The sequence below is a fragment of the Lagopus muta genome, chromosome 2 (assembly GCF_023343835.1).
Source record: "Lagopus muta isolate bLagMut1 chromosome 2, bLagMut1 primary, whole genome shotgun sequence".
NCBI lineage: Eukaryota > Metazoa > Chordata > Aves > Galliformes > Phasianidae > Lagopus > Lagopus muta.
In genome coordinates this window covers 39423281-39445718 of record NC_064434.1, presented here as the reverse complement: position 1 = coordinate 39445718, position 22438 = coordinate 39423281, and the positions used below count along the sequence as shown (strand labels likewise).

General features: G+C 40.0%; 1 protein-coding gene across 4 annotated transcripts; it reads left to right on the top strand.

Annotated features, from left to right (window-relative positions):
* The first annotated feature begins 2751 nt into the window (after window positions 1-2751).
* CCNC (cyclin C) lies at window positions 2752-21741 on the top strand. Of its 4 annotated transcripts, none has more exons than XM_048937175.1 (12): window positions 2752-2861; window positions 3505-3611; window positions 8980-9064; window positions 9295-9364; window positions 10947-10998; window positions 13738-13793; window positions 15042-15077; window positions 16581-16672; window positions 17374-17441; window positions 17755-17834; window positions 19775-19893; window positions 20405-21741. In XM_048937175.1, exons 1-12 carry the CDS (start codon window positions 2830-2832, stop codon window positions 20457-20459), a joined length of 852 nt encoding a protein of 283 aa, XP_048793132.1. In that variant the 5' UTR covers window positions 2752-2829; the 3' UTR covers window positions 20460-21741. The 4 variants fall into 4 exon arrangements, with proteins under 4 accessions (XP_048793132.1, XP_048793135.1, XP_048793134.1 ...); XM_048937178.1 differs by lacking the exon at window positions 2752-2861 and adding an exon at window positions 3185-3202; XM_048937177.1 differs by lacking the exons at window positions 2752-2861; window positions 8980-9064 and adding an exon at window positions 3274-3410.
* The last annotated feature ends 697 nt before the right edge of the window (window positions 21742-22438 follow it).

Sequence of the window (22438 nt, the reverse complement as noted above, 5' to 3'; positions counted from 1 at the left end):
ACTGTGGAGGAGGACCTATAGAATGGAAAGAAGGGCATCATCCTTCACTCATTTTTATGCTATTTACTACACATGGATTGGAAGGAGCATGTATTTTGTCAGAAAAGAATCCACACAACTGTTCTGTGTATTTTTATATCCAGTGATGGACTAGTAAGCATATGCAATGTGTTTGTGATGGGCTTTATTCAGTGGGAAGGCAGGGAACAGATCAGCCAGAGCTGACAGATAATTTCATCTCACAAATACGACAAAGTATAATTTTACCTGCAGGTTCTTGGCTGTGCTTTCTTTCATCCCATGTCTGCCTGTCCCTCAGAGCAGCAGCCAGGTCGGGGGCTGAGCTGGAGACATCAGCACACGCAGCAGCACTGCATGTCTGTTTCATGAAATCTTCGTTTTCCTGTTCTGACAGAAACACATGGAGAGGATATGGTAAATAATGTGATCTCCTAGAAGAGAAAGGCTGCAAAGCATTGTCCTGTCTGCTCCTCACAGTGTCCCTTCCCAGGCATGAACTTCCCAACTGGGCCTCCAGGCACACAAACCAGTGTCAGCATCCATCTCTTCCAAGAAACATGGATGGAAAACTGTGTATGGCTCTCAAGAGATTCTGCATCACATTACATGGCCCCACAGCACCCATGTTGCCCTTTTGGGTTCTCCTGCACCTTTGGAGAGAGACATATTGGAGGGTTAAGAAGGACACCTCTTAGCACTGGGAACGTTGAGTGCTGTGCTTCATTGTGGTGGGATGTCCCTTTGTAGGGCAACGAGAGGGAGGCTGAGTGGGGCTGCTCTCTGGGTCTGTGGGGCAGGGAGCGTTTGCTCCTCCATACCTCAGTGCTGATGTGGTTTGCTGCAGTGCTGCGAAATGGGGTCAGGCAATACAAGATCTGTCCTGCTGAGAAAAGAAGACTGGTAAAAGGGCTGGCAAAGTGCTGCTTTTCCTGCACATCTGTTCCTGACCTCCTGTTCCTGCAATCCCTATGCAGCTAGGTACAGAGCAAGCAAAGTTGTCCTCTATGCCTGGTGTGCAGCATTGCAGTGATATTTATAACAGCTGTGGTAAGTCTTCTGCGCAGTCCCTACTGTTTATTTCCTGCAACATTGCAGCACACAGAAGCACAAATCACCACCATGAAGTGGCAAATCACAGGTATCAGAGCAGAGTAAGAAAAAGGCAACCAGGCAGGTAGAGGATGGTGAGACAGAGATGCCTGCTTGATGTGAGAAGCAGCAGCATGAGTTCTGCTGCTATTTTTGTTGTTTTAGTGTGTTGAGTGAAGCAATGGCGGGCTTCTCTCCGTGCTGTCTCCTGGCTGCTGTGAAAGGTAGGCATGATGCAGCTGTAGGTGGCTGCAATCAAAAGGTGCGTGATGGTGCTGGCAGTCAGGTTTCCCTCTTCGCAGTTGTGGTGCTGGAACAGTGAAATAAGGGCTTTCCCATTTGCATTTTCACATCCCCAGCAAGCTCTGCAATGTCTGGCTGGCTTTTTTGAGAAATGTGTAAAGTCAGAGAGCTTCTATAGAAAGCCTGTGGAGCTTAAGCTTCAGCTTTCCACCATGTCTGCTTACACAGTGAAGGGAGAAGTAAGGGAAATATAGCCAGGGCTGTACGCAAATTCTGCTTCCTTACCTAACTCCTCATCTCACATTCCTGCATTTAAATAATATCTCAATTCCAGATTCTTTCTGACATATCTAGAAACGTATCTAATTCCTCCATTGAAGCCCAGAAATTGGAAACACTGTCCTTGCACAGACAAATGCACTGCCTTTCTCCACTTGGTAGCTCCTCAAGGCACCTTCAGCACCTCAGCTACATACCAGATACAGAGCAGCTCACAGTCTGGCGGGCCCAGGCTTTCAGGGGTAGTAGGTCAGAGTAGGGACAAACACTGAAATTGAATGAATAGGACTATTCCCCAGATACTCAGAAACACATTTATTATATTCCCAATGATTTGCATATTGTGAAAAGTTTCTGTTACGTTTCATTGAATGAAGCCATTGCCTGATGAAAGGTGGTGGTGCAGAGATGTTCAGCTGTGGCTCTGCAAACAGCCTCTCAGCTCAGGCTGCAAGAGCTCAGGGAGATGTTTCAAGAGGTAGATAGAGACAGAAGAGAGTACAGAGCATGAGGAGAACCCTGTGGTGCGCAAACAGCCAAGGCAGACTTAATTTTCTGAACAAGTAAGTTTCATCAGACCTCACAAAGACAGTCTCCACGTGCTCATGGGTCCTGACAGCTGTTAGCAGCACAGAGGGCCAGCCAGAAGTTCGCCCACCTTGCTGAGGCCCCTGACAAATGTTCTGCCAGCTTCTATGGGCGCAGTGACAGGCCGAGGCTGCTGGTGGACCAGGGAGGCTCTCCCAAGGCTGCTGCCAGCTGCTGTCCATCGGTCTGGTGTCCAGGCATCCTTCCTCCTTGCACTCATCCTCAGCCCTGACGCTGGGGCTTGAGGAGGGACGAGTTTATACACACTGGCTGGGTGCAGGAAATAACCCCGCAAACACCTTCCAGGCTCTGAAATCATCGCTCCCTTCCCCTGCGGCCTCCACCACCGTACCCACGCGCAGGTCCAGGCCCAAACACACGCCCCACACCGGCCCGGTGCCGCCGGGCACGTTGGGGGGCCTCCCATCGCTGCCCCGCCGGGCGGAACCCGCGTTCGGGGGAACGCTCCGCAGCACCGCGTGTTGCCGCCCGGCGGCGGCGGAGCGGGCACGGGGCGGCAGCGGCCGCCTCCTTCCTGGTGCCGGCGCGGGGGCGGCGGCGCGGCGGGGCCGGGGCAGCGCAGGGCCCGGGCGCCTCGCACGGCTCCTCATGGCCGGGAACTTCTGGCAGAGCTCGCATTAGTGGGTGCCGCGGCCGAGGGGAGGGAGGGCGGGGAGCTTCGCGGCGCCGCGTTTTGGCCGTTCGTTGCCCGGCGCGGGGATGCGGGGCCGTTGGGGGCCTGCGGGGCGGGCGGGAGCCCGGAGCCGGGCCCAGCTGGTGAGGCGCGGCGGTGGGCCCGGCCTGCGGCTGCGAGTAGCCTCGGCTGGAGGTGAGGGTGGCCTGTCTGGGTGGCGGTCAGCGAGGGCGGTGTTGGAGCGGTGGTCGTTGCCAGCCACGGGGCAGCTGGAGACGGCGGGTGGGATATATTTATCTTCAGCTGTGGCACGTTGAGGGTTGGGCTGCGTGGAGTACTGCATTCTGAGTACGTTGGACTTTAAATGGATGCCTGGGGTGGGCTAAATATAGCATAAAGCTTTCAAGTAATCAGCAGTGCACAACTTCTCTGCAGTCGGTTTGATTCTCTACAGCTATAGGCCGATCTCAGTCCGTGCTGGTGTTTTTGCAGATGCCTAACTTGTAAAACCCTAGGGATTATTTGCTTGAGGAGTTTGCCCATGGCTTGGCTAAAGGTCACTAGGCTTTAGCCCCCAGCTGTAGTCTGTTAGTGTGGGAGGCAGTGTAGCATTGATAAAGAGTTATTAAAGTTATTTTTCTTCCCTTCAGTTTACAATGGATTTTGGATAAACAAGATCTACTGAAGGAACGCCAAAAAGACTTGAAATTTCTGACTGAAGAAGAATATTGGAAGCTACAGATATTTTTTACTAATGGTAAAATTGGTTTACTTTTATTTGTGCCTTATTATTGTATAGTATCTGCTGTGTCGAGATGTAAGTGGCTCAGAGGATGTGGTTTTCTTTACTACATTGCATATACTTTCACAATGTGTTTTAACAAAGAGTTGGAATGCCTACAACTTTTATTGTTCAGTTAACTGTGTTAGCTCAGGAGGAATTACATATAACCTGGCTGCATATGTAATATGTTAACCTGTGGTAGGGCAAAACATAGTACAGTTCTGATTTTCAGGACTTTCTATAAAAAAACCCAAAAAACTAAGAGAAGCAAGGAGAAGCTGGTAAGCTAGCATATTAAAGGTTGTTGATGATCAGTAAATGTCGAGCTGTGATCTTCTGGGGGGTTATGTGGTAAGTATTTTAGCCAATGTGTGCAGTCCTGTTAAAAAGCAAAGCTCGGAATCTTGTTGTGTTCAGTTATACTCTTTGAAACCTGCACAGTAGCCCATGTCTGGGCCCATGTGGCTGATTCCCCAGCAGTGGGTGGCTCTCAAATTGCGCAGTGTTGTCTGCAGCCTGTTCTCCTAAAGAGTTTGAGACATGTCTATGAAATTATCTAAGACATGGTCCTGCAAAGCATTTAACCCTGTGAATAGCTGCATTGTAGTTTATCAGGTTATACAGACGCTTAAACTCTTTCCTATGCAGTTGTCTGACTTTTCAGAAAGAAAAAAAATCTCCTTAGGACAAGGATATTGCAAAGCACTAGTTTGCTTGCAAACAGCTGTTTGAACACTTTTCATAGCTGTACATAGGAAGTGCAGAACGCTTATCTTTTCAGCTATCTAAAAGAAAAATTAAATGACTTCGCCAAAGCTACTGGAAGAACTTACCTATATACTGAATTGTAACTGTGAAGGACACTTAGCCCAGCTTCTTTCTTAGGTTAGTGGTTTCTGTAATAATTGAGTATGCTCCAAATCTGATTTCTGTTGATATGTTTTCATTATTGCTTATATAGCATCAGAAAGTTAAGCAAACAGTGATTTATCAGTTTGATCAATTCCTGATGTTCCTTGAGGTTAAAACAGTTTCATAGCTTCCCAGTGCCAAAAGAAGAAATAGGATAATGGTATTTTTAAAACTGTATTTGTGTTAATTTTCACTATCATTAATTATGGAATGTGCCCTTTTTTACGTTCCACTTCAGTGATTTTCCTGAGTAAACTCTTACAAACTGCATAGGTCACTCTGAAAGTGATACCTCCTATTTATTTCCATGGAAACTACAACAGATACCAAGAGCACAATAACCCTATTTGATAGAGCAAATTCTCAGCTACAAAACATTGTTTTTCAACAGTCACCACTATTAGCTATGCATTTTCACCAGTGATCAACTACAGCTGGATTATCACATTTGTAAAAATCTGCACCAGCAGAGATGACCCACTGTTTCACAGCTGCTATGATGGCATTGTTGCTAGGGAAAATGTTGCTCATGCAGTTCATCTTTCATCCATTTGAACAGGTGGAAATCAGAAGCTATGAAATCCAGACTATACAGTGACTGTTGTAGGTTAGTCCAGTCAAGACTGGCAGTGTGCTCCATAAAACTGGTATGGGACCTAACGTTATTGTGTTGCAAGAAAAGAATTGATTTATTTGTCCTGACTACGGAGGTTTGAGCCTTCAGCTTAGTTAGCATCACAACATAGCAGTCAAAGGTGATGGTTTCTTCAGGTTCCAGGAAATCCATGAGGATCACCCCTTTCATATCCCAAAAGACAGTGCACATCTCTTTACCCACTGGCACTGCATCTTGAACTTTGATGGGGAATCATATGTTACTGCATGGGAACCGTTGAGTCATGGCCTGAACTGCTGATTGAGCACCTGGGGAAAGGACTGGTCAGCCCTGGGGAGCACAGGTGAAGGCAATTCAGCTGTGCTACCGGAAGGGGTGGAGCCTGGCTGCACCTCTCTTAGACCTCATTTAAGGGCTGACTGCTACTGTGGAAGGACTTCTGGTTGGAGATTTCTCCCTTGTGGAGTTTCCCTTATGAGCCTAGATCTTCAGAGATAGGTGAGCACTTTTCCTTTTTCTTTGTAATGCCTTTTCATCATGTTGATCTTTTTGATTGTTACAGTCACCGCTCCATGGCCTTCCATGTTAACTGTGGCTTGTAGCGGTGACACTGCATCTTGTCACCAGTAATGGTGCAGTCCAGGAAATGGTTACCCTCAGCCTCGTATTGATTCAGTGGGTCCTAACAAACTTGCATAATGTGCTCTTTCTGCTCTTGTGTGAGAGCATTTGTGGTATCTACCTGGTGCAAATTTTGTGATATTGCACCATTGCTTCTAGTGCCTTGAAGCCAATATTCAGCTTTGCACACCATTCCCTCTTTGTAATCTGTCAGTTAATGCAGGCGTGCTGATAGAGATGCTTTTCATTTTGTGGTATGACAGCTATACAAGGCTGTCTGGAATGTGGCTGGTTGTAGAATCATAGAATGGCTTTGGTTGGAAGGGACTTGAGATATCATCTAGTTCCCCACCCCCTGCTGTGGGTAGGGTACCAGCTGCTAGATCAAGCGGTAGATCCTACATGTCACTGCTGAAATGCACCAGCCACTGCCACGCTTTGCTCGCGTCCACTCCATAAATGTTCAGCAAGCATCAGTGAATGTCATTGGGTGCCATTTTTTCTTCACGGAGGAATTCAGTTCCACACCTTTGTTTCATACGCACTTCCATGTCAGACATCATTGTGTCAGAGTGCCCCTCTGCTGCCATCTGTCACATGGCAACAGAATGTAACAGAATATTGTTTTGGAAGATTTAACCTCTGGTATCATGTCGCTAATATCTACCTTAGATATCAAAGGCCAACATAGTAAAATAGGAGAAGCAGCCCTCATAGATAACTTAAATTGTTTGTGGTTGTCAGAATCTTTTTCCTTGGTTCTCTGTGCCTTTTCTAAAGGAAGGTTCCTGACCCATGGTAGCTGGAAGAAGGCTGCCTGCCCTGAGCATGCGTGCATGTATGAACATGGCATGCCCTGGAGGGGATGGTGTTGCTAGACTGTCGCATCTTCTGTGGTCAAGAGGGATACTTTCATGGAGAGGACGGTCTGGGGGTGTACTGTGCTGATGGTAACTCATACAGCAGTTGCCATATTTGAGCCCTCAGTGTGTGTTGTGGTTTTTTTACCTGCCTCTGAATTGGGGACCCTATTTTAGATATATTGAGCCTTTCACCTGTTCTGCATTATCTTGATATGGCTGTGAGTCTTGGCTGTGACATGTTGATTCTGCTTAAGGAGGTGGTTGTTTCCCAAAGTAACCTGAAAATTACCTGAAGGGATAATTTCCTGCTGCCTCCCCATTTGAAAACAGTTGCTGTAGATCAGTAACTGATTGTGTGGCCATAAGAGCTATAGAGAGGGAAAATTATCATATTCTAAGCCAATTCAAACATGAGAAATTAATGTTGACTTCTTTCTTTGGATCACAGAGTTTTAATCGAGTTTTTGGATGAAAAGCCTATTAAATGATTTCTCTTTCTGGTTTGGTGCAGAAGCTGTAATGTTTGCATTATGGGCTACTCAAGGCTTCTGAATTGAAACCAATGTTTTTTACTTAAAAACCAGACAAATAACCCTGAAACTACTTATTTGGTAAACATGAGGGAATAAATAATAATCCAATAGCTTCCTTTTTTTTTTTTTCCCCAAAATTTATTATGAGTACTGGAATTTTTCCTGGCATATAGAAGCTTCCATTTCATTTAATCTCTCCAGGCTTTTGTCCATTTTTTTCCCTAAGCCTCACTTGATTTTTCTCTGACAGCAGATGGCCTAACTGCTCCTGAAAAATCCCATGGGAACAAGAAACATATTTGGAGAATTCTGTTTAGCTTAATATTTGGATTATTCTGATGCCCTAGTAGTAGGACAGCTTTGTAGCCCCGTGGTCAAATCAAAGTGAAAAATCCTTTAAGACCTCCCAGGATACACTGATAAGTATTTTAATATTTGTACAGGCATTCCATAGTGGACTTAACCTCCTTTCTGCAGTGTTGCTTGTGAGTCCTACTGTTGGTGGCAAGCTAGTCTGAATTAGGCATCCTTTATTTTTAGGAGAAAAGTGATATGGCAATGAAAGAACTTAAGTGGCTTTGGGTAATTGTGGTGGGTAACAAATTAATTTTTGTGCTTAAAAAACCAACCGAACAAACCCAAACTATGTTGCCAATAGTCAGTGTTGGTCAGGGTGATTCTTCTCCTACACTGGTCCATTTTCTAGCCAACAATGCTCTCAGTATTTACATGTTTTAAATTGCTGCAGTGCTCATTAAATGAGAGTGCAGTGAGAACCTGGATATTCCCAAGGAGGAAACAATGGTTGGGGAAAAAAGGACTTTTTAAAAGTTTTTGTATGCTTAACGGGAGACTAACTGTAGTGTTTATTGACAATGGAATTGTTGCTTTTTCCATCAGTGGTTGCTTCCTGGATAGATGCTTGCATATACACTTGTATATTACTTGTACTTAAGTGTATATTCAATAATCTTTTTTTTTTTTTTTTTGGACGTTTCTGGTGAGGGAGGAAAACAAGAGTCTTCACACAGCCAAGCCTTTCTCAGAGTAATGGCTGTGACAAAAATATGGGAAGAATAACAAGTAACAACCTTGTGTTTGTCTGTGTTTCTCTCTGTCGTTTTCTATATCCAGCCCCAGCTCTTAATCCCAGCTTGATGCATCTAATTTGCTTGGCACCTTTCCTTTGCCTGGGAGGCCAAACAAGAGCTACCTGCACAGATGACACCAGGATTGTTTCTTGGCCAACTGGCAGAGGACTACTATGATGGAGCAGCTGACTGCATCCTCTGGTCTCCCACCCCCTCTCCCTAGACTAAATATGTCATTTCTTTAACACCTGCTGCCTCTGCCAAATTTAATGACCATGTTTGTGTTGGCAGCTTTAGTTGTTTGAAAAGCACATCCATTTTGCATGGCCCTGAAAAGCCACGGACTTACATTTCAAGTATTTGGATTTCTTTTGCTATGAAATGGAATATTCAATATTTCACCCTTTTAGATTCGCATTGCCGTCTACTTAAAATTCATGCTGACTTTGTATACGATGAAGTCGAGTCACTTTTCCTTTTTTAAAGGTGTCCACAAGCTTCACGATGTGGTAGTGCTTCTTCACCTGCAGGTCTGTAGGTTTGCAGCTACATACTGTTTCACCTGAGCAGTGTATGAGGACGCAAGGAGAAGGCTGTGTTACTGCTCCTTAGAATCCTCAGTACTAGCCATGTTCTGAAATCCTTTGCTGTTTGGTGTCAAATTTTTTTATAGAAACACAACTCAAGCTTTTTTTTTCTTTTAAGTTATCCAGGCTTTAGGTGAACATCTTAAATTAAGACAGCAAGTTATTGCCACTGCTACAGTCTACTTCAAGAGATTCTATGCCAGGTAGGACTGTTTATTATGATGGTACAGGAATAAAACTTGTCAGGCACATTTTGGTAGCCCTTTTAAATTTTGTATTAAAAAATAGTGCCACTTTTGTTTTCTGGATGGTGTAAAGCTTTTATGCTAGTAAAAGTTAACTTAAGATTTCAAAAGGAAGTGTGGTGCTCTTAATAGATTAATCATTCTACATGTGTGAAACAACATATTATAATTTTGTTGTAACATTTCAGATATTCCCTAAAAAGTATAGATCCAGTATTAATGGCTCCTACGTGTGTGTTTTTGGCATCCAAAGTAGAGGTATGAAGTATTACAATTTTTTAATGTGAAATTATGTGATGTATGAAAGTGAAAAAACATTCAGGACTTGCAGAATTTTTTGTCATTCTTCATGCTGTGGGGGTTAAACCTTCTGGGTACTTTTTTGTATGGATTTCTATTGCAATTTAAGGAGACAGAAGGCCTTCAAACATTTTATTTAATATTTGATCTTTCACATTTTTGTCTGAATTACTAACCCTGAAGAGCCTCTGGAAATTGGAAAGATTACTTTAAATGTGTGTTTTGCTATCAGTGCTTACATGTTTATGTACAGTGTATCTTAAATTGTGCAGTTTTTGCTTGAGTCTCCTTTCTCCTGTGCTTTTCCTTCTTGTGCTTACTCAAATTTTAAAACAAATTTGATTTTTCTTTTCTAATTATCTTTTTCCTTTTCTTATAGTGAGGGATCTTCAGAGTTTACCACACTTTCGTTACTTGAATTAAAAGCATGTTGTAGCTCACGTGCTGTGTTTGAGAAAGATCTGATCCATTAGGGATAGTGGTGAGAAGGCCTGAGTCCTCCACCAGTGGAGGTGAAGGTCCACTTTGAGGGTGGCTAAACGTTAGCATCAGCTGGGCCCTGTTCCTAGTTTTCTAAGAAATGGGAGAAGCTTTTCAGCAGTTTGAGGAGGTTCTGCATAATGGGGAAAAAAGAAAAAAAATCATATTGGCAAATCTGTGCTATGTTAGCAGTTATGATTTTAGAGGAGGAACCCAAATACCTAGAAGCGGTCCTACTGAACTGATGTTTATGTGTGGTACTGTTATCTGTACAAAAGCTCTGATAGCTTTCAGTGTTTGAAAGAGATAAAGGAAAGGAGAAAGACACAGAACATGGAGAGAGTATTTTTTTTATCATCTTGTTGATTAAGCCTTTGATGAAGTCTACTCGTGTAAGGAAAATATGTCCACTTACACTGTGTTACAGCAGCTATTAGGAGGCATTGCAGCCTTCCTGATGCTAAGGCTTCTGCATCTTCAGAAGGCAGGTGTAGCAGTAATGATTCTTGTATGTGCATCTCCAAAAGGAAAATTTCTAAGTAGAAATTTTTGACTTGCTGTCTGCCTCAGTGGAGAACCTAAGGCTTCATGGAAACATATTTAGAAAAGTTAGTTAATGACACCCTTATAAACATGGTTTTCTTTCCAATTAGTCTAAAACCAGCACACCTTATTGAAGCTCTTTTGATTGTTTTATGTGTAGATTGTTAGCAAACTAATCTTCAGGTATTGTGGCTGTAGTACTTTTCATATACGTTTACTATTCTTCATTCTTCATAACTGAAAGGACAAAGTAATAAATGGAAAAAACTTTTTTACCTAGATCATGTAATTTACTGTTTAATTAAAAAAAAAAAAGGGGTGGGGAAAAATGAAATACAGCATAAAGAAGCCCGATTTAGTAAGAGGCGGTTTAAATTTAATAATTTATTTAATATTTAATTTAATATTTATTTAATTTAATAATAATTCAATTTATTTAAATTTAATAATTTAATAATAATAGTGGGATAAGCAGTATTTCTGGTGGTTCACCTCATTTAACCTTCTTTTTCTTCAGGAGTTTGGTGTTGTTTCAAATACAAGGTTGATTTCTGCTGCTACTTCTGTGTGTAAGTATTAGTGATTCTCAATCCACCATGGTTAGGTATCTCTGTAGAGAGACTGGACTTTTTTTTATGATAGCTGTTTTTATTAAGTCATGGGTGGTTACACATTGGCTGCTTGAAGCCAGTTAAATCCATTTAGTATAAGTAGCTTCTTTTTAAATATGGAAACAAAAGACTCTATCCTTTATTAGTTCTTGTTGATTCTGAATGGAGCTTGTAAGAAGCATAAATAAAAATTAAATACCAAGGCCTATAAATCCAGAGTAGTGAACAGACTTCTGAGCTACTCAGAGATAGAACTGGGAACCTAGGTATTTATTTGCATATTTTATCAGGTATGTTTCCATGAAAGTATCTGTTTGTGGAAGTTCTGGTAGGCTTCATGCCTCCTGAGCTTTTTAATTCATTTTTTCCCCTGCCATAAAACTGAATTTCACATAATATTTACTTCGAAATATATTTTATAACCTACATATTGTTTGCAAATAAAGATGCAACAAAATCACACTGTAGTTACTTTATTTTCTCTCTTTCCCACTTTATATTTCCCATTTCCTGTAAATTTCGTGTCAACCACTGAGGTCTTAAAGCAATGGCTTCCTTAACTAAATGCTGTAATTTGACCCAGAAGGTCCAGCTGCTCTCAAAAGGCTATTCCTCATTATGCTCTTCAAAATGTAGGTCAGTGCTTTCAAAATAGCTCTTAGCTGTTGAGGGGACAGGTGACCAGCTGCATCTGTAGCCTCCACATGCAGTAACTATATCAATCCATGGGGCTGGCTGTATGACAATTCTACCACCAGAAACTGAAATGTGTCTTCAGTGCCAGCCTGACCAAGACCAGTACTAGATTTAGCGAAGTGTTGCTATTTTTATAGTAGAAGCATCTCCAAGCACAGATCTGTGTGGCTGTTTTGATGCATGAATGAGAAACTTAGATGGATTTTAGTTGATTTTGCTTAGTCTTCTACTGTTGAGCTGTGTTGTTTCTGAAAATTCCAGGGCTTGGTGTCTTGTAGAAGTTGATCCTCATGGTTTTTCCTTCAGACCTAGGATTCCTGTGCGTCCTGATGGGCACTTGGCATTTCGTGGAAGTGGGAACAAATAAGCATCAGGCTTTTTCCTTGCATTTTTGTGCTTATATTCTACCTACTCTTCCTGTACTACAGTTGCTTCATCAGTACGCATCCTTTTTTTTTTTTTTTTTTAACAGAAAAGGAGTAAAAAGATGAGAATAGTCAAAGGAAACTAGCAAAAGAGAAAACAGCGTAGTTGAGGTTGACTTGCTTTTTGTTAGGTAAAAACATTGGAACTTGTAGCACAGGCTTCCTTTGTAAGGAAGATATCTTGGATTTCTTGCAAGCTCTTCAAAATCTTTTCCCTGTGTTTATACAGCTGACTGAAAGGACAATTTCACATGGTTCCATCTCCAGCTTGCTGTATGGGGGGGAAAAAATGGAAACAAAGTAGTTTATTTTTCCCTACTTATCTCTTTAACTTGCATGCTACTTGAGATGTCTGTTTTATTCATTCTTCTGTTATCTTGAAATAATGAAAATTTCCAAGCAGTGGACTAGTCTTACTGCCCTACAGCAGTTTTTCTAGTAAAGTCCACAACAGATCTACACGTTGAAGTTTTCCATCCAGAAGACTGATGTTATCTTCCAAAGTGAGCGGCATATGGATTCCCTGGAAGTAGCATCAATTCATAGTTCACTGTCTGTCACTAACATAAGCAGTACTGTCCATTTGCAGGATGCTAAATGTTACTTAATTTCTATGAAGGCTGAGGACTTAAAATCTTTTTTAAGATTCACTTGTTGAAATCTCAAATCTACATCTTCAAGAGTACTTAATTTTCTCTGCTCGGTAATCTGATTTTACTCTGTTTTTTCCACTTAACATAATTCTTAATAGTGCACTGAATAGCTATTCTTGTAAAATGTATGAGGCTGCTTAAGTATCTAAATGATCTAAATTGGGGATCGTCGTAAGCTAGAACACTGAGGATATAGATGTTATTTGGGCATTGTCTTGAAGGCAAGAGCTTCTTGAATTGTCATATGCCTAAACAGCTGCTTTTGAGTGGGAAAAACTCAAGGAGAAAAACACACTTGAAAAGTGGTAGTCCAGTGCCTAAGGCATTTATCTGCAGCATGTTTAATTGGCTTTTTGATTTGAATTTGAGCCTGTTTTTTGCCTATGAACATCTTTCTACCATGTGCTTACAAGATCTCTCTCGTCTGGGTTCTTCTCCTTCCTTCTCCACACCCAGCCTTACTTTCCTAAGACTTTGTCACACGCTTTACAATCTTGTTTGTTGAAGGATCAAAAAAATTGCACAGGAAAATTCCATTTGAATTTAGTCTTGGAGGTGAGATCCTAAAATGATCTCTAGATTGCAGTGACATTGGTGGGCAGGCAGCCCTGTGCGAATGGTTACTTGCAGGAAGTTAGTGAACTCAGACATCTAGTAGTGGTAGACTAGAAGATTTAATTGTGCCCAAAACATTAGACAAATGTCTGGCTGAGTAACTGTGAAAACGTGGGTTTGAGACCTATTTCTCTTGCCCTGTCAGAACCTTCAATCTTATGATTTAATTTTTCTCTTTCAAAACCATGTTTTTATATTGCAAGCAGTTGTGCTTCCAGATGGATTTGAAGGGCTCTATGCAGGTGGATTAATAGAATGGGAAAGAAGTTAAAGTGCATCGTTTTTAACATGTTTTGTCTTTACTGTAGTGAAAACTAGGTTTTCATATGCCTTCCCGAAGGAGTTTCCTTATAGGATGAACCATGTAAGTATGCTGTACAAACTATAACTTGATCAAAATGAATGAAAAGACCAGTAATTCTTAGGAGGAACTCCTCTCCTTTTAAATTCTGAGAAGGAAATATTTTCACGCTAATACACGGAGTTGCTTGTATTTAATTTTGGATAGATTATCGAGAAAGATATTGTAATAAATTCTGTGTAACTTCCTTTCTCGAAGTTGCTGAAAGGAATGCCATAAAGTGACTGAGTGTCTAAAATACCGATGTTATACAGTGTGATGATAAAAGAGATTTGGCTTTGCCTCCCCAAAATATTCTTGTTTACAAGGACGTTGCTCCAGGGAAGATAAATAGTCTTGGCACCTGAGATGCTTCCAAGTTTATATGCAGCAACAGTTGGCTTACAGGAAGCTGTTTTGTTTTTGCCTATAAAATGTAATGTTTTTTGAAAAATAACTTTTTATCATTCAAAATTTAGATTTACTAGTGGGTTTTGAGACATCTTTAGTGTCAGTCTAATAAATTCTATATGGTTTTCTTGAAACCAGTATTGATTTATGCTGTAGTGTTTCAGAAGAAAATACTTCTAATTTTTCTTTAGACTGTGGTAAATGCTACCTGTTCGTGATTTTGCCTTTCATCCTATTTAGAAAGCCAAATAATGTATCAGGATATAAAATATTTAAACTGCTTTCAGTAAAACCACACTGCTTTTTTACAGATAAAGGCAAATGGAAATATGTTTTGGGACACTGCTTTTCCATAGCAAAAACAGCCCAGTCTTTTGCTCACTATCACTAACTCTTCACTGCCTCCATGGAAAAGGAGGTTTTTTTTTAATTGCTACAATTGGACAGAATATTTCATATGAAATTAAATATGAAAATATATGAAAGGGCCGTTTGGCATGTTAGTAGCCTGCTGAAGAAACTCCAGGTCTACAACAGGGTTTCTTGTATTGCTGTTAAGTATAAACTGTGAACAAATTTCTGCTGTCAGGTGTCAAAGCAAGTCAGACAACTATAGTCCTTCACTGTAAACCAGATATGAAACATTCAAATGGATTGTTATGACTGGGGTTCAATTATAATGACAATGCATAATCATAATTTCATTTTGTTTGCTTTTGTATATCCAACACTCCTGAATGCATTTCATATAAAACTACAGGTGCTGAGAATTCCTTTGTATTCATAATGTTAAGCTAGATGCCAGTTCTTTCTACTGTCTGAAACATGCTGCAGTTTAATTGTGATTTTACTTCTTTGCAGATACTAGAATGTGAATTCTATCTCTTAGAATTAATGGTAGGTGAGTTTATTTGTTTTCACTGACACCTTGGTTTACTCTTTATTTAAAATGCTTTTAATTTTTTACTATGGAATGTGCATTATGCTGTTGTCATCTTTTTTTCTTCCTCCTGCTCTAATTTTAGAATGGTGCTCATGCAAGTCTAACATTTATAGCATTCTGATGAAAATTACTCAACAGAAATAATGCATATTGTAGTAGTGGAGATAGGAGTATGTATTGCTCACTTTTGGGAAGAGTAAAACATAAATTCTGTTTCCAGAACTGCTTTTTATATAAGAGAGGTAATTGTATATTATGAAGTCCTGGAACAGAGACCAGGATGTTGGTGTATTTGCCTAGATGAATGGCAAGTCAGGAGCATAGAGTTGTATTCCTACTGTGCCCTCTTGCTCGGGGAAGAAAAAAAAAGTTATGCAGGAGTCCAGCTTCAGCAGAAGGTGTGGGCAGCTGCTGCTCAAACTGGTCTATAACTTGGTAATCAGAGTAACCTGCTAGCAAGTCAGATGCGGGTTTGAGTGCTGTGAGCAAGGAACTGAATGTAGGTCCTCGTGCTTTCTGAGGTGGTGCTGAGCCTACTAGAGTAGTGTGTGAAAGGAGTACAACATTACATTTTCTTGCAGGCACTTTAAAGGAAATCAGCTATAGCTGCTTTTTATAAGGGTTACTGTCCCACTGCTCTGTTTTATGGGAAAGCTCAAAGGATATGGCCCAGACTTAGAGGGCTCAGGTAAAGTAGCACCAAGTTTCCACAGTTTGATTTAGAATCATAGAATCACAGAATCACCAAGGTTGGAAAAGACCTAAAAGATCACCCAGTCCAACCGTTCACCTATTCCCAATAGCTCCCACTAAACCATGTCCCTCAACACAACATCCAGTCTTTCCTTGAACACCCCCAGGCTCAGTGACTCCACCACCTCCCTGGGCAGTCCATTCCAGTGCCTGACCACCCTTTCTGAAAAGTAATACTTCCTCATGTCCAGCCTGAATCTCCCCTGCCATAGCTTGAAGAATTTGAATGCAGCTTTTCCCTGTAACGCGCATGCAGTTGGCTGCTTTCAGTCAGGGTTATTCCTTCTTGCATACACCAACGTGGGCCTGGAAAGGAGGAATTCAAAGACCTGGAAAATTTTTTTCTGCTTTCCAAACTAGTGTCAATTATTTTGGCATGCTTTCCATGTATGGTATTTAGCGACAGACTGCTTTCTGGCAGTGTTTTGTATTTCCAAGTGGGAATTACGGGTTTGTAAGCAAATGAGGTTTCACTGTGTTGCAGATGTGGCTTTCTGTGTCTCTTGGGGAAAAGACATTGACAGACTGGCGTCCATGCTGTATAATGGTATTCTAGAGAGAACAGTGCCCTCATTATGGTAGGGTTAGGTGTCATAATGCTGCTTTAAAAGTACAGTAATTGATTTGTAAATCAAATGTTTTTAACAAGAACTGACAACACATTCTGCATTGTAATTTGAGTTTTATCTTGACGTTTTTCCTAGGACTGCTGTTTGATAGTGTATCATCCTTATAGACCTTTGCTCCAATATGTGCAAGATATGGGCCAAGAAGACATGCTGCTACCTCTTGCTTGGTAATGAAGACAGCGGTTGATTTTAGTGTTTCCTTTCAGCAAGAAAGCGAGTGTTTAACAGTTATGCCTCAGAGATGGCTAAGTAGGCTAAATAGTACAAGGGGTATACAAGTTAACCTATGCATGTATATGTCACTGGCTTAAATTACTGTTTTTAACCCTGTAATGGTTTTTACTTTGAAATGCTCGAGTTTTTATTTTTAGAGCAGCTCCAATAGCACAGTTTTTTACACTGTTACATGGTGACTTCATATAGACATTAGCTATTTTTCTGTTAACGTCATCTTTTGGTAAAAGCAGGATGCAGTTTTGTTTCTTAAATTGGTTAAACAGAACTCCTTAAACATTTTAATTGTTTCTCAAATACAGACAATAAAAATACTACCTTTATTTTTGCCCTAATTTGCTTATTTATGGAACAGGGATAACTATTTTATGATGGAGGTGAACACACTGAGGGATTACATTGGTGATGTTACAATATAGTGTTTCCAAACAGACTTCTGCTGTGACTTCAAAGAAAACAATGGATGTCTTTAATAGACTTCTAGTGAGGAAGAGATCTTAGTTTCTCTGTTTTGCCTTGCAGACTCCTACCATTTGATTAACTGATACCATTTGGGTAACTGATAAAATGTTTATAAACTGGCAGCAGTTTATGTAGTCTAAAAGAGGTATTCTGCTCTCTTTGTTTCGCACAGGAGGATAGTGAATGACACATATAGAACTGATCTTTGTCTGCTGTACCCTCCTTTCATGATAGCTCTAGGTAAGTAACAAAAGTAATGTCTCTGTCACCTTTAAAAAGATGCCTTCTGTACTTTGTCCCATCAACAAGCATTCCTTAAAATGCTCTCATAAGCTTCTCCAGTTTGTATTTCATACAGTACTAAGAGCATAACTTTGCAACTTGGAAGGTCTTGAAGAAAAATCACATTTAACTGTTGAATACTGGCTGAGATTGTTTGCAGAGGGAGTGAAGAACTCTGAACTCTATAGAAATTTTGCTGACTGACAAAAATAGTGTTTCTAAATGTATGAAGAGTGAATCATTGAGTGTCTCCATCACCTGATATTTGCAGCTTGCCTACACGTGGCCTGCGTTGTCCAGCAGAAGGATGCAAGGCAATGGTTTGCTGAGCTATCTGTTGATATGGAAAAGGTACTCTCGTTTTACCTCCTGCCCTTTGCTATGGACTGACTAGCAATGTTAGCCATGGTTAAAACCTGTGTTGCATGTGTAGGATACTGATTTGAACTACATTCAGCAATTGCATTATAGACTATTGAAATTAGGGAGGAGAGGAAATGTCAGGTCATTTGGGTATCACCCTGCACTGAAAGACAAGACTGAACCTCTGCATGAGGGCAGAGCATTGCTGCTGTTGCCATTTCACAGACTGAAATAGAAAACAAGTATCTTGTGGGTTTTTTTTTTTTTTTTGCCAGAAGAAAAAAGATTCCCAATATTTATCGTTTTCTGATTTGCCTTTCAGCATTGTGCCTATGAATTGTCCTTTTCTTCCTTTCATTGTATGTATAAAACATTGATGCTTTCAGGATGACGGGGGCTATGACTTTATTCCGTGTTAAGCAAGGGTGTTCCAAGATGCTGCAGATGAGTTCCCTGACCCTGCAAGTTGCATGTCAAATAATCCACTACATACATTTATCAGATTTTAAAGTGCAGTTTTCTCATACCAATAATGTTTCTTAACTACTTCCTTTTAAGTCTTTGGTTGACTTTCTGAATGCATACATCTGTAACCGACGTTTTGCTCCTGCAAGAAAGTCATACTCAATATATGCTCATTCTCATTCCCCTTATCACACTGTGTCACTCTGCACATATTTTTCAGTCTAAGTTTATTTTTTTGATCCTGAGTGTTCAAAATGGAATGGCAAATGTAAGAGAAGGTTTATGATTGCTCTCTCTGCCCTTGATTGCCCTTCATCTCAATAGTGATATCCCTGCTTTGGATTTGTATTCCAGAGTTTGCCATGTATTTAAGCACAGTGTGAATGCTATGATGAATCAAATCTCTGTGAACTACACTGTCAGGCATGCAAAAGCAGATTGGCAGCACAGGAGAAACAATCCGTGTTTGACATGTAATGTTATCATAAGCTTGATGTTGAACATGTTTCAGTGTTTAAATGTCTCTGTTCTCATACCAGTGCCTACAATCTAAGCTTGAATTTTATTATTTTTATATTATTATTATTAACACCATGGACCTCCTAGCCAAATGTAACTACTGTTTCAAGGATATATATTGTTCTAGCATTTGATCAAAATCCATAAACTGGGAAGAAGTCCACTTCATTAATTTAGTAAGTGGTGAAACAAATAATGAAGCAAACATGGCTTTTTTTACTTTTTTTTTTTTTTTTTGGGTGGTCCTGTATGAAGCTGGAGTTAGACTTGATCCTTGTGGGTCTCTTCCAACTGAGGTTATTCTGTGTTTATCCACCTTCTATGTAAAATATTGCACTAGGAAATTAACAGGAAATTAATATAGCCTCCAAACTGGTAGAGAATATTTATACTTCTGGAAATTGAATTTGAAAATTCAACAATTTTTGTTATAAAGTATTGAGACACTTCTTAGCTCTTTATTTAGTTGTTTATCTATTTATTTATTTATTTTTGGAAGTAAAGAATTCAGAGCAGTGTTGGTTTCATTTGTTTTTAACACTGTGCCCCTGGTCAGTACAGAACACAGACAGTAATCACTTCATTTGTAATCCGTGATCATTCAGCTACAGACATGTTGCCAAGTGTCCTTGTTTTCCCAGCAGTATGAAGCATAAGCAGCCCTTTGGCTTTAGGAGGAGAAATGGTTGATACAGTGGGAGGGAAATGGAGTGAGAGAGAGAGAACGGTTCTGTTCAGGCTTCAGTTCAACAGTTAAACCAAAAAACTCTTTACAGAAATGGTTGGTTGCCAGGCCAGATAATATCAGAGGCAGCTCTGTTTCTAATGTGAAAATTGTGCTTCTTAATTTGAGGAATGGTTAATTAACTGTACGCTGCAAATGATGACATAAATACCGAAGTCACTATTGTGATTGACCTAAAATCTAGTTTCTTTCAAATCAGATTTTAGAAATAATCAGGGTTATTCTGAAGCTGTACGAGCAGTGGAAGAACTTTGATGAGAGGAAGGAGATGGCTACTATTCTTAGCAAAATGCCTAAACCAAAACCACCTCCAAACAGGTACTGTACCTCCATTACTTACTGCACCTTTCATATGGAAAAAATAAAATACTCTCTTAGGTATGATGATATGTTTGAGGCATTGTGAATGATAGTGCTCTGCAGGCTCTTCTGTTCTAAGTGTGCAGTCTGATTGTTCAGGAGGAGAATATTTGCTCTTTTGTGGAAAAGCATTAATGCAATTAGAATCTGAGCAATACAGTTTAAAAAGAGAGTGTTAGGTCCAATGACAGAGCCTGATTCTTTAGAACTGTGCCTGTTTGATGTCATGTTTAATTACTGTGATTAAATATCAGTATTTGGAGCCTGCACACACAAATTCCTATGCACAAGCTTCTGTTATGGGAACTCAGGAAATGTTGATTTCAGGAGTGAATTCAGGATGGAGCTGCATCGGAGTATTTTGAAATTACTGTTCAAATACATAAATGTTTTTCATTTGCAAAAGATAGAAATGCAGGATGGTGCTGTTGTTTTGAGATGTGTCTTTTTGTGTTTCTCTTCCAAACAGTGAAGGAGAACAGGGTCCAAACGGTAGCCAGAACTCTAGTTATAGCCAATCTTAAGACATTCCAAAGAATTTCTTTACGGACCACTTTGACTCAAGACATCCTGGGATCTTTCCTGTGTTCATGAAATGGACAGCATTTTTTAATAACATCTTTGACAAAGAACTTGAAGAGTAAATAGCTTGTTTGTGTCAAGCATTTTGGAAGTTTTTTTCTTTAAAACTGCATCATTTTCTCTGACGCTGGAGCAAAAGTACTAAGATTTCTCAGTGTAAGGAATCAAATATTAAACCAAGCTGCAAAAGGGTAATTCTATCCACTCAAAACAAGTAGTTCATTACTGGTTTGGTTTGCTTTGAGAAAATTGTGGCTTGCCATTACAAGTGATTTTTTTTTTTTTTTTTTTTTTTTTTTTTTTTTAAGAGTGTTCTTGAAGCCTAAGTGTAACTATATTAATGACCTGTGTTGTCTTCATTTTGTTTGTGACTGAAGGAGGGTAGTGCACTGTATGTTAAACCTATTAATTACCTAGGGATTTGGTGATTTTTCTATTTTTATTTTTTTTTTCCTATCATCTGGATTTTCTAACAAGTGAAAACAGTCCTTCAGGAGCAAAGCACAGAAGAATTTGCAAAGAATGGTGTTAGAGTTTTAATGAAAACTGCAGGGAAGAAATTCAGTTCATTTTTGGGGGTTAGGAAGATGCTTGTTTTACTCAATAGATGTACTTGGATATTTTTGCCTTGAAGCCTAGAAGCCCAACTTACCAGAAAAGTGCAATATGTATAGTGATTCTGCAGTTTTCCTAAGCATTTCAAGCATTTGGAATTTAAAAAACAAAACACCAACAATTTTTTTTTTGCATGTACTGTGTAAGTACAATTGGAGTATTTCACAAACAAATACAAATCTGGCTATGATTGGTTTTTTTATTTTTATTTTTTTCTTTTGTATAAAAGATACACACTGTTAGTCTGCCTTCACTGTTAGTGTGAATTTGTGTGGCTCGTTGAAGAGGTTATTTAAGAGGATCAAGCTTTTGGTGAGCTTCATACTGGCTAATTTTAATTGTGATCTTAGGAGCAACTCTTTAGAATAACTGAAATGGGATTCCTTGGTTGACTGCGTGCTGGAGAAAATGAGATTCCTTCAAATAGAAGGCCATATCCTGCGTTCCTTACTCAGGCAGATATCCCACTGAAGTCAGGAATTGGCCTAAATCAAATGTAATGATTTTTAGCTAACTTCCTTTCTAAATAATTTCTGTACAACTTCATTTTGAATAAGAATGCTGATTTGCCCAACTATAAAAATTGAACAATAAAACAAAGTGAAGTACCGTTGTTGTCCAGCTTCTCCTTTCCTAAAACACCACATCTTGCAGGTTTAAAATGCCAGGGAGGGTTCTACAAAATCTTTTGTGATGTTTTGACTAAAAAAAAACCGACCCATTAGAAGAAAAGTGAACTCTGTTTTTGTAGATAATATCCCTCTGCAATTTGCACCTCGTTCACTGAAACAGTGTATTTGTATGCAGCCAGCATGGCTACTTGCATTTAGTACTGTTCTAGTCATTTTTGTAAAAGATCAGGTAGTAAAATCCAAACCACTTTAAGATAGAAAAAACACACTGTGGTCTTTGCTACTGCTGTTGCCCTTCAACTGTACCTTTATAGACACCTAATTGATGAAGTGTTTGGATATTTGTCTTTGGTGCTCGAAGCCTAGAATGTTCTACCTGTGATGTGCACTTGGCAAGTAAAAATAAATGCACACTGACAGCTGTATGGAGTTCATAAATATGAGCTGTTCTTCAGTTAAACATCAGTCTTTTCACATCTATCACACATCCCTCATCTTTTTTTATTTATTTAATTGGGGAACTTTACACAATTAAGAATGGACAGAGTGAAAAGTTTTCTCACTGCTAAAGAGCCTTTGTAAACTTTTCTTCACACCTTTATTATCTGTATGATCTAAATCTCAGAGCTAAAATATTGGGCACTTGATGATAACTAGAGGCATCTGAAGTAATT

What these genes read in the sequence shown, in the direction of transcription:
- CCNC (XM_048937175.1), top strand. Translation starts at nt 2,830, where the DNA reads ATGGCCGGGAACTTCTGGCAGAGCTCGCATTA. An exon ending in TTCAAGAGATTCTATGCCAG is followed by an intron (nt 9,065 to 9,294) that starts GTAGGACTGTTT and finishes GTAACATTTCAG; the next exon opens with ATATTCCCTAAAAAGTATAG. An exon ending in TCTATCTCTTAGAATTAATG is followed by an intron (nt 15,078 to 16,580) that starts GTAGGTGAGTTT and finishes CGTTTTTCCTAG; the next exon opens with GACTGCTGTTTGATAGTGTA.